At 34.5% G+C, this 13210-nt stretch overlaps 1 protein-coding gene across 1 annotated transcript; it reads left to right on the top strand.

Annotated features, from left to right (window-relative positions):
- Positions 1 to 722: 722 nt before the first annotated feature.
- Positions 723 to 6787, top strand: GlcT (ceramide glucosyltransferase). The gene has a single exon (XM_090116017.1). It carries the CDS (start codon positions 991 to 993, stop codon positions 2182 to 2184), a length of 1194 nt encoding a protein of 397 aa, XP_089972143.1. The 5' UTR covers positions 723 to 990; the 3' UTR covers positions 2185 to 6787.
- The last annotated feature ends 6423 nt before the right edge of the window (positions 6788 to 13210 follow it).

The following is a 13210-nucleotide window of genomic DNA, read 5'->3' as shown; positions in this document are numbered from 1 at the left end:
TTCATCATGTGGCCAACATAGATTGACCAGATCGTTAAATCGTTTACGATTTTTTCATCCACATTTTTTGGCCAGATCGTATAAAATAAAGGGAGTCGATAAAATATTTAAAAAATTCAGAACGTTTTATAATATTTTACGTGTTTATTGTCATTCAAGTTAGTGCCGCGGCAGCGGCCGGCATGGTAATAGGAAACAGTCAGGGCCCAGGGGTTAGGTTAGACTTTGATAAACAACGCACGAGCCGAGCGAGCAAAGCGAGCGTGCCGCAGCAGATAGTATAAAACAAAGTCGCTTTTTCTGTCCCTATGTCCCTATGTATGCTTAAATCTTTAAAACTATGCAACGGATTATGATGCGGTTTTTTTATAGATAGAGTGATTCTCGAGGATGGTTTTAGTATATCATTTGTGAGATTTTAGACAAAGCGAGCGAAGCCGCGGGCAGCTACCAATAATTAATGTAACTATTTTATGATATGATCAAATAATTTTGATCGATCATTTCATGAAAGGAGCAAATCTACGATATGGCCACGGCCCACGACACATACATTACAATACAATGTACGCCAATCGTATTTTATGCGATTAAAATTTACGAATAACGATTGTATGTCAAATTTTTATTCGATTCTTCTTAAAATATTTTTACACTGGCTACATTATTGGATTGGGCAATAATTTTTTCACCCGTCAAATAATAGAATGACGGGCGGGGAATGTTGGTTACGGTTATGACCTAAGGTTTATTGTACGCCGTTTACGCTCGGCTGTGTGGTGTGTTTTATTAAAAATGATCGGGCAATAAATATGTCGAGATAACACGAGTTAGATTATTAGTTCGAGTATATAACAAACAAGTTTTTTCGCCCGGCTGATGTACAATAGAGTTCAGAGTTATGATCGCATCGTAGCGCAAGTTCTAGACTCTTGAAACCAGTCGATATTATGTGGTCGGAACGCGAAAAAGACATAGGAATTTTAAATTATGATTCCCATGGTGTATACAGTGTATGGTTTTGCCATATTTTTCATCGTCGCGTGGGTGTGTTTGTGGTTAATTCATATAATGGCCTTTTCGTATTCAAAGTGGAAATTGCATCGGACTGTGGACCGGTCACCGCCGGAGCAACCGTACCCCGGCGTTTCAATCTTAAAACCACTGACCGGTGTCGACCCAAACCTATTCTCGAACTTGGAGACGTTTTTCTCGCTGGACTATCCAACGTATGAAATACTATTTTGCGTGGAGAACGAACACGATCCCGCCCTTATGCTCGTAAACAGCCTAATACACAAATATCCTCAGGTGGATTCGAGGGTATTCATCGGTGGAACGCGAGTCGGCGTGAATCCTAAAATCAACAATATGCACCCGGCATATTTGGCAGCAAAGTATCCCTTAATATTGGTGAGTGATTCAGGAATACGTATGCGGGATGATACATTATTGGATATGGTACAACATATGAAAGAGGACGTTGCGATAGTACACCAAATGCCGTTTACGTACGACGCTGATGGCTTCGCAGCGGTTTACGAGAAAGTATACTTTGGTACGGCGCAGGCGCGCATGTACATGGGAGCAGACTTCTTAGGTATCAATTGTCACGTCGGAATGTCGTCTCTGGTGAGGCGGTGCGCGCTGGAAGAAGCCGGCGGTTTGGCGGCGTTCGGAGAATATTTGGCGGAGGATTTCTTCATGGCAAAAGCCGTAGTGTCTCGAGGTTGGCGTATGCGGGTCGCTTCACTACCGGCGTTACAAAACTCGGGCTCAAAGTCCATAGGAGCGTTGCAAGCTCGCCTAAAGCGGTGGGCGAGGTTGCGAATAGCGATGGTGCCAACGACAGCATTGTTAGAGCCGTTGAGTGAGTGCATGCCTCTCGGCGCCGGCGCGGCCTGGGCGGCCGGCCAGCTGTTTGGCGCGGAGCCTCTGCCGTTCTTTTTAGTTCACGTGCTCGTGTGGTTTCTGTCGGACTGGCTAATGCTGCGGTCGGCGCAGAACGGGTCGCCGCCCTTCACGAAAGTGGAGTTCCTGCTGGCGTGGGTGTGGAGCGAGTGCTGCGCGCCGTTCGTACTGGCGACGGCCGTGCTGAGCCCCGAGATCTCGTGGCGGACTCGCAACTACCGGCTCGACTGGGGCGGCCGTGCCCACGAGCTCAAGCCAAAGCTCAAGTTCTGAGCAGGATCCCCTCCTTAATTGAAAGCTTTAATTTGGTGTAGATTATGTTGTATTTTCAATGGATACCTTTCAGTACGGCCGATTTCATATGTGAGTTTATAATAATTTAATAATAATATTATATTAGTGCTAAGTTTTTATTTTAATTGCTATTTATAGTTTTGAAATGAACGGTGGATACTTGTTATTCTTGTTTTAAAGAGTTTTGTATGTTTATAGATTAAACAAAATATTTCAGCTGTTGTATCCTATTTTGTGGTTTATTGCCTATATTGATCTGCCATTATATTTGTTTGGAAGCCAGCGATTTATTATTTAGAGATTGTATTGATGGGTCATTGGTGAATCAATCTGCCAAGCCTGTATATAGAGATATAGGCGATGCAATGACACATTTGTATTATTAAGGGCAAGGCATGTGTAAAGGTCTTGTAAAATACAATACCTAGATTAGTTGATGTAAATCATTGTTCTATGTCTCATTTCATGCTGATATAAATAAAGCAATAACACATAATAAATAATTGTGATAATCAAAAATACAAGCTAAGTATGTTACTGACATTTTCTAATAAAATTTTGATAGCCGTTTGGTCAATGTTTCCCGCTCTTTTTCATTTTGTGAAGTTACCTTTATTTATGCAACTGTTGCATTACTCTGAATTAAATCTTACAGGGTTTTACTGTCTTAAAAGCGCTTTCCAATTTAATTTTAAATGTACCTTTGGACTGAATGATTCACAACTTCAAGTACCACTTGGGTCTGAAAGGGGACCAAAAATGAGAAATTATTTTTCGAATTTAGCCTAAAAGACAGAATATCCATTTAATTATTGGACTAATTAAGTTTTAATATTTGAGAATCAAGACTGGAATTTAGTTGGCGTCCAAAGGTACTTCAATCTTTAGTTAAGTATTAAATCAATACTGAGTGCCATGAAAAACACTTTTACATTACAAAAAATCTTATGATGCATTTGATTAATTGAATGGCCCGATTTACGATGTAAGAGCCTAGGGTTGCCAATTTTCAGAAATAATTTGAAGTTCAAAGCGCACATAACAGCTACATATTTTTTTTTACGCTAGTTACTTTTATTTTGTATCTGTGGATTGGCAATCCTATGTACGAATATTCCGTTTATTTGAATTTGGAACCATGCGCTTTGTTAGCAATTATCGTTTTTCTTGTGTCTGATGATACTGTCGTCAGTTATATACCAACTAAAGATATTGCTTTTTATAAAAGTGTATGTACATATAAATAGTACTTAACATTTCAATGGATGTAATATTTAGAAAATGAAAATGTGATTTACTATCGAGTCATATAAATGTCGCATTTCTGTATGTGCGTCATTGTACATGTGTTATTGTGAATCAATATACTGAAGATTTTATAAATACTCAACATTTAAGTCTAATGAGTGTAAGGTTACTCTGAATGTATTTTTAACATTTAAAATTTTCGAAAATCTGAAAAACATCGCATCAAGCTTTTTACGTTGCGTCTAAATTTAAAGAAACAACTACGAGGCAGCATTTTATAATCATTCACAAACAAAATATTCGTTTAGCTACACATAAATTGTATAGAAATTAAGTTATCGTTGCAAATATGAAACAGGCAGCTCAGTAATGTAGTAATTAGAACAGGCATTTCCTATGTTAGTTATGCCTTTGAGAATTCCCGTTAAAGATTTCAATCATTTGCATACGATTAGAATCTGAATGTTTCCATGGCCGTGAAATTCTTATCAGCTCAATGGACCATTCATACATTTTATCAATCGATGAGTCACGCTTACTCACTAGAGACGTACTACATCTTCGGGAATTACCATGATATATTTTGGCCGAAATTTCTAAGAACAATCTTTGATCTAATTGATGTGAACAACCGTATTATGACGATGTGATAATTCATACATTTCCAAATCAAATGATTGAAAACGTTGCATATGCATATTATATTTTAATACAATTCTCACTAATGATACATCCCTTAAATAGTAGAGTTCATATCTATACTGAATTCCCTGAAACACTATCGCCCGTTGTTAGTAATGATTACCGATATCACAGGTTCTTACGACACGTAATATTATCGTCATTATACATATGTGAATCAGCCCACTATCAGGTGCGGCAACGAATCATATATGTATATTCATAACCGCTTTACTAAATCGGTACATTTTCACGTATTTTCGAAATGAGTATCATGCTCTATTGATGTGATAAGTTTTTAGATTGGGCAATTGATAAAGTTTACGTACATTCCTTATCTGGTTTGTCCGAACCATGGTATAGGTACACACAACTTTTGTATAGGGTAATCACATCCCAAATATTTAGGTATGTGAGATGTGTTTTCCTCTTTACAGAGTTCAATGAATTTTACGTTTGATTGTAAAATATGGAACCTACTTGAATACTACTCCTTATTTATAAATACTCTTATTTTCACGTACCTAGGTCCTAGAAGTATTCGAACTAAATTTTATATAACAAAATGCCCTATAACTATCTTGGTTTGGACAACCCTATACGAACGCACCTTTTGACCAATTCAGAGTAGCCCTGTACAATGTATATAAATTCCATATCAGTAAATAATAATAGATTATTGTATACCACAGCCAAGGTTCATGAAGACGATGTATCGTCACGTTTCAAGCTACTGGAAGCATAGTGCTCAATGTCTTATAGGTGTAGATTGATTTTTGAAAGGTCGTCTTGCATATAAATGCTGGATTAATCAACAAAAGAGTGTGTTTTCTTTAGATTATTTATTGTAGGTTTTAATATCACAGTTACATAACGTAAACATATTATAGACGAGTATAGGTTATAGGGGAGTAAAAGGAATAGGATAATATTTTAATTTGATTTTAATTTATCAGTCTTGTGAAAATAGGCATTGTCAAATTTAATACAGACCGTAGAACATTTTATTGTAGTTAACACATAATAATCTTTCTACAATGCATAATAACATTATTTAGGACAAAGTACAATATTAATTTGGTACACAATTTTATTTTATTACATTTTTCTTGCGTTAACATATTTTTATTACCAAAATTGTACGATATAAGAAAAATGTGTCACATAATTATAATTATTGCTTCTAATTTTATTAAGCGTGCCATTTCATTATAAATACCTGAAGATAACAAATTTACACGTGTTATACTTAATAGAAATTTCTGGCATTCTATGTCGTTCGCACCATAAAAGTTGCATTCCGATAATATTTGGGCAAACGCGCCAATGTGGTAGTTAGGTAATTGATAAGGTGCTTATCAATACCGCAAAAACGCCGCAAACATAGATTTTTCCGTCGAAAAGATCCTTTTGAAATGGATTAGCATTAACGTCAAACATTTCTTGGACGCGATTGAGATTGTAGTTATCATTCAGGTAGATTCAAAATTGATTTCTTGGTAATCAGATATGACTACAGTACTAATACAATGTTTTTCGTAATAACTCTCGTTTTGCGCAGAGCGTTTTGATTGCAATAAGTTCAAGTTTTTGTTAGCATAATAAATGAATAGAAAATATGTCTGACTAGTCTTCTTTCGTACATGATTGCTGAGGACTTGGTTGTCTAAAAAAGGATTTCTCGCTAATAATGTCGTTTATGGGCATAGAAGAAATATGGCTTTTATTTTTGTGCTGAAATATTTATTCATACGTAATAATGTTATAAAACAACTGTCTTTGTGTAGGTGTTTATTTTTCAAGGTTTTCTTTTGTTTTAAAAACATACAAAGGTGTATGTGTTATATGTTAAAATTGGATAATGGAAATTATGCAATGTGATATTAGATTGTATTGATAATTAAGAACTATCATTGAGCACAATGTTTCAAGTAATTACGTAATTCCTGTACATAATAATTTTAATCGGAACCACCCACTACAGGCTAGACTTTGTAGTTACGTGTTTTATCCTCATACATTCGCATGTCATGTACTAATGATAAATGATAAACTACTTTATCATTTGAAAAATGTAAAATACTTAACAATGGGGATTAGCATTGCACGATAGTACTAATCGAAGTCTAGCCTATAATCCTAAATTATTTAAATTAACAATTTCGACGGTTATTTTACAATATAATAATAAAATGATTGTGATTTCTGTGATTGTTTCGCAAGTAAATTAAGTTACAATATAGGTAATCAATGCTACGTTTAACAGGACATTTAAATGCGCAAATTTTTTGTTTATTTTTAAGAGGATTATTTTAATTTCGATGTACAGCACATGGGGTTGTTATTAACCGCTGTGTTATTTATTTATTGCTACAAATGTTGTGACTGGTGAATTTTATAGTACAATGGACGTATAGCCTTGATACCGAAAACACAATGGAGCCATTTTTAAACATTTTTTTTGTTATGTAATTATCAGTACAAAGCAATGAATAATACGATTAAGGTGTGAACATGGATGAGTCTTACGCGATAATCAATTAGGGCATTACGAACAAAGCCTGATAACAAAGGAGTATTTTCTTTCGTTGGATTAACACACATTTTATTAATTATAACACTGAATGTTCGTAAAAAACGTATCTGATGAGGACTAAATTAAGTTCGTTACAGAGCTATTTATGCAAATATTTTCTACGTATATTTAAATAATTGATAACAATTCGTATAGTCTTGATTTAGTTACATATTGTATGCAGGAATGTGAACTATCAATCGAGCTAGAACATGTACTAGGTATGGTGTGATTATAAAATCGCGTAGGACTCATATATGAAGGTCACAGCTAGATAACTTTTTTCGATAGCAAAAACTCGACCAGCCAGTGTTATTATGAGATTGACGTTTATTATGATGAGTGCATGCCAACTGATATTTTTAATCTGTACGCATCAATTACCTCGACACTTACGTAAAAGATGTAAAAAAATATCGCAATATAAACAGAATATAGTATTCAGGATTGTGTTGTTATTTTTGGTTGAATACGAGGTAATTGTTACGTACTATGAATTAAAATGTCAACGATCCTATGTACGCTTCGAACGATGTAAACATTAAAAGGTAATTGCTGATAAAAAGGCGCGTTATTATACCTACTAATTTTCGGTATCCTAATGTATGTGAGCGTGAGTGAAATCTACCTCATTATAATAGAACGAGGTTACTTCACGATATACGCAAAATTTCGGCTGTTAATAATGTTCATATTGTACTAAATGTAAATTTTAACAGGAAAGAAAATTCACAGTTTGGAATGAATAAACCACTTAAATTACGACTGTCTTTTATTACTTGCGATTTGCGAACCACACGCGGTTTTTGCAGACTGGCAAAACCTGTTGTGATATAAGGAAATAAAGTTATTTTAAATCAAGTTTTAATGCGATGGCTGGGGTCATATACTTGTTCTCGTTATGTGTATCACAAATATGCACTGTCGATCCAATTTTCTTTCAGAAAATTATAGCACACCAAGAAGCTTAGGAAGGTATATCTAAAACACAAGCTTCTTGTAGCACACCAGCTAATGATCTAACTCTACCTATAAATATTATTAGATTATTGCAAAAGTATGTAGTTTTAATATTTTAATCATAGAGTATTTATTCAGTAGAATAAGGCTGCCCCCACACTGGGCCACATCGGGCCGACGCACGGACAGAACGGTATAAACCATCTCAAAAATCTATAACTTTTTAGTTACTCGTACTTTTTACTTGAATTTTGATATACGCATTCTTGAATAACTAGGCTAGAAAACAAAAAAATTAAAATTAAAATGTAGCAAAATATTTCACATAAAATATTTACAAATTGATAAACTTCAGATCCTAGTCAATCCAAAAATGTATGTGATACATATAAATTTTAATGGAAAACTTAGAAATTATCATACGTTAAACTTCAGAAATAGATAATATTGTGCTAAGTAAGAAAATATGACTAGGTACTCAGGTTTACTGTGAAATTTAATGAGATAAAACAGGATAAAACTGATTTAAATTTAATTTCATCTATTTTATCAGATAGTTCGTTTATTCAGGAATGTTATACCACCAAAAAATCATCTGTACGACAATTTTGACCCAAACCATTTTAGAGATGGTTTATACCGTTCTGTCCCATAGTGCGACGCCGGCAGCACGCTCATGAAACGCGTACGCTCGGCCAACGCCCAATGTGGGGGTAGCCTAAGAAAAAGTTTTCTAATTTACTTCCTACAAAAATAGTTGAATGAATATATTTAATGTCCGCTTATGCAATATTATAAGTGCATAAGGTATCCGTATAAAATATTTCGTTTTTCATCCTACACGTTCACTTGTACCTTTATGCAGAGATAATTCATATAAAAGGTAGGTATAGGAACTTATCTAAAAATATATTAATCTGTATCAAAAGCTACTCTACTTACATATAACAAAAAGTTCCACGAAATCCACTTATTTAGAAGATAAAATATTATCTATTCACGTTAAAACAACTATCATATAGATTCTCAGTAGTATTTGAGATAGGTATGTTATCTAAATATTACTATCTGATAATTTTTTATATTCATGATTCATAAATGATCATGGAAATTTTCGATCGAACGATCATGAAAAGTTTTTTCTTCGAACGAAAATTTCCATGATCTGGATGAAACATTTTATACCGATTACCTATGTTTTATTGTATGTCATTTCCGTAAGCCAAAAATATGTAATTTAAAGAAGTACAATCATCATACATTTCTAAGAATAAATAAATAAATAAATTTTATTAAAAATGTAAGGTAGGTACCTATTTGTAGTTCGTGAAGTAGCAAAACGGGATACGTCAATAGTGAATACTGAATACGCTACGCGTTTTTTGCGTTCATAATTGAAAACTAGTTTTAATTCCAATGTAAGTATAATAAGACAAGCATAATATAAATGAGAAACATTTCGACTCCTGGCTTGACTAGACAAAACCAGCCTTACCACTATTAAGTATAGGTGTAGTCGAACAGTGCCGGTGTAAGGGCCATTGACACCCCGGGTGAAAATATTGTGGCGCCTACTTGAGGTGTTCTGAAGGTTTGCACCAGGAGGGCAAGAGACTTCAGACATTGGCGCCCCCCAGAATTTGTCGCCCTGGGCCATCGCCCCCTCTCCCCCCCCTAACGCCGGCACTGTAGTCGAATTTGTAACTTAGAGTTTACACCAACAAGCTGGACAATAGAATTGTCAAATTAAACAATCTTGAATGAACAACAATAAGCAAAAAATATATAATTGTGAACTAGGTATTACTTTCAAATAGGGAAATAAAGTTTGAAGGCCGTGTTTCAACGAGACCGAATGTTGACTAATTCTATCTACAAATCTATAGTTCTATACTTCTAGATAGTAGATACTTAATACTATAAAAATGAAGAGTTTATTGGTTTGTTTGTTTTAACGCGCTAATCTCAGGAACTACTGGTCCGATTTGAACAATTATTTCGGAGTTAGATATAAGGTGGATATAGGCTAGCGCACAGATCACAGAAACTAAAGGGCTAGCGGCTAGCCTAAAGTGCCTATAGGTTACATTATTATATCACGCTAAGACCAACAAGAGCGGAGCACTGCAGGTAAAACCGCGGGGTGTAGCTAGGTTTTATAACTGTGTCTCTATTCGTACTTCGTAGTACCTATGATAATTTTAAAACTTATCTGTTCTAAATAAATACCTATATGCATATCGCAAATTCCACTTCGTTTTGGGTTGAGGTTGATTAGTATAAATGAAAGTATCTACTTAGTTGTGTAAATACTAAATAGTCTAGTTGGCCATGCACAGTAAAAGTCATTTACGTAATGTAGAAAATGACTTTGAGACGAAACTAGCTTGGCGATGACTGATGAGTAATGTGCGAAAAATTTATGCGCTAATTAATATTTAGGTACTTTTTTTTCTTTATTAGTGTTTTTTTCTTTTTGCAACTGTATTAGTTCAGGATCCATCGCCCATTTTTGCAAGTGATTACTATCACTTGCATTTTCTATCTAATTTTCCGTGAATAGCTTTATTTTGATGAGACGACCAATAATTTTATGTACGAAATTCTCGATTGCTAACAGAGGTAACAAGGATAAATTTTTTTGATTTGTTGGTTCTCAAATAGGTATTTATCACTAAAACTGAATTTTTTTTGTTCAATCTCAAGATAATTATCACTTATAATACCACAAGAGCTTCAAAATTATCGGGTATTTTCCGATAGGTTCGTTGCAAACAAATGAAGGAGTCGATGCAAAAATGGGTGATGGATCCTGAACTAAATATATCGTCCACGTTTATCACCTAACTAGCTGCGACGCGCGGGTTCACCCCCGTGGCTCCGCTCCTGTTGGTCATCCGTCATAGCGTGATAATATATAGCATATAGTCTTCCTCGATAAATGAGCTATCTAACACCGAAATATTTTTTCAAATTGGACCAGTAGTTCCCGCGATTAGCGCGTTCAAACAAACAAACAAACAAACTCTTCAGCTTTATAATATTAGTGTAGATTAAGCTATTGTACATTAATGGTAGATAATAATTAATTATTAATGTGCCTAGGTAGGTACTAGGTACTTATGGTCTAAATAAATTGTGGAAATTCTAGATTCTTTCCACTCTAGTAATTCCACAATAAACTAAAGCTAGACAGTTTCTAGGTAATACGTATTTCGTCATGGAAACAACTAACTACTTACCAATCTACGAATAAATGTGTATTTTCTAAAGTTTCCGAAATTAATAATCTTTATATATAAAAATGAATAGCAAAATGTGTTGGTAAGCGCATAACTCGAGAACGGCTGAACCGATTTCGATAATTCTTTTTTTATTATATTCCTTAAAGTACGAGGATGGTTCTTATGTAGAGAAAACGTAAACATGTACCACGGGCGAAGCCGGGGCGGACCGCTAGTCTATAATATAAAAATGAATCCCAAAATGTGTTGGTAAGCGCATAGCTCGAGAACGGCTGAACCGATTTCGATAATTCTTTTTTTATTATATTCCTTGAAGTACGAGGATGGTTCTTGTGTAGAGAAAACGTAAACATGTACCACGGGCGAAGCCGGGGCGGACCGCTAGTATGATGTATATATATTCTCAAAATACAGCAATGAGTCAGCTCTTATCGATTAGATAACGTTCTCTACGTAGGTATCAAGCACAATAAGCATTAAGCCGTATTTCCAAAATATACGATATAGATTCTGACTAAAATTAATTAGTAGAAAAATATTAAAACAGTAGGATACGTTTCCGGCTGACTGACGCGGACGTTATTATACTAGTTGTATACGTAGTACATATATTATTATTAGTCTGTGATAGTAGTAAGTGGTAGGTACCTAGTGGTCGCGGAAGAATTCCAACAAATACCCGCGGCCCCATCATTAACCTTTTGAACGCCAATGACATCTATAGATGTCATGCGCAATCGTGCCCTGTGCGCCAACGACACCTATACATGCCAAGAAACAGATCATAGATAAATACAAAATAAACATATTAAACCTTTACTTTTACGTGTTTTATTTATACAGTTTATGAACTGAATCCCCAGTTATTACATAATTGTACACAGTAAACAAAATTGCCAAGTAGTTATTCAAATATTTGATGACAAAAAATAACTTAATTAATGGCTAAAAAAGCATGTTCTCTCGCGCCAATGACATGTATACGTGCCTACTAGTGATGTAGTGTAATATTCAAGTAACTTCATTAAAATTTCAGCGAAATTACTCTAATTCGCTTAATTTTTGTAATAACTACAAAAAAAATATATAAGCTTAGTCACTGAGAAAAAAGGTAAATAATTTGGAAAATCCAAAAGTGCACGCCTCATAATTTTTTTTTAATAAATATTTATTAATTATTATTTTTGTTTATTTAATAACAATTAAACCACATCGAATCAGACCCTGAAAAATGAAAGGGTTCTATTCCTGAGCACACTCAAGCGTAAGAGAAAAAAAAAGACTCGATTAGTAAAGTATTTCGGTCGCTATCGTGTTAACAAGAAAAAGGATCCGCACATACAGACACACGGACGTCCAAGACAGAACTTTTTTAAACTGTTTTTTAACTAGTTTAAATAACAAAAATGACATCAAAAATATCATGAACGTTAAAAATAGTGTTTTTTCTTAATATGTGTGTGTATGTATTATCTTACAAGTGCAATGTATGATACATAAAGACATTTTAAGTTTGAAAAATCAGATGTTTTGCGCGAAGTGACAGTAGTACCCACCTCAACGCTTCGCTTATGAGGCGTGCAATACTACATTCTTTGGTATAATACCATATTGTCTATATTGTGGATATTGTTGATTTGAATATTTTCCTATTCGCCAATCATGCGCATCCCTAGCACAGTATCGATATGCAATCCCTTCTGCGCCATTGACATGAATAGATGTCGGACTGGTGACGTCGTAAGCGCGTGCCGTGTTGTTAAGTGCGGAAAGTTGTAAAAATATTTTATCGAGTAGGTATCTACCAATATTATAATCGCAAAAAAAGTTTTCAAAATTTATTACCTAATAAGTCTAATCAGTGCCTTTATTAGAATATTCTTATGATACAAATTGTCGCTATGTCATATCAAAATATGGTAATTGACCTAAATAGGTACCTACATATAATTAGTATTTGTAATAACTCAAGTATTAAACTAAATGATTGGAAAATAAATATGTAGTTTTAATGCAATTCCCTTTATTTAAAGGTAATAGTTGTTTTGATATTTACAAATAAACACTCCACAATAATACCTATAGTTCATATAAACTTAATAAATAAACTCGATAAGTTATAATAATATACAGCTAGGTACACATCCCTAATCAGAAGCGAGAGATTATAAAAAAAAGGATGGTTGCCCGCGCCATTGGCATGTATACATGCCAATGGGGCGTAACTGATAGAGAATAGTGCTGTAACTTGCTGCAATTTTATATGTATTTTTGTATCTCAAAAGGTTGATTTTCT

This window comes from Colias eurytheme, chromosome 25 (assembly GCF_061535395.1).
Source record: "Colias eurytheme isolate Ceu_HAF_F1 chromosome 25, ilColEury1 Martin Lab GWU primary, whole genome shotgun sequence".
NCBI classification, from domain to species: domain Eukaryota; kingdom Metazoa; phylum Arthropoda; class Insecta; order Lepidoptera; family Pieridae; genus Colias; species Colias eurytheme.
Note: the sequence above shows the minus strand (reverse complement) of the source record. Positions and strands in the feature narration are given on the sequence as shown.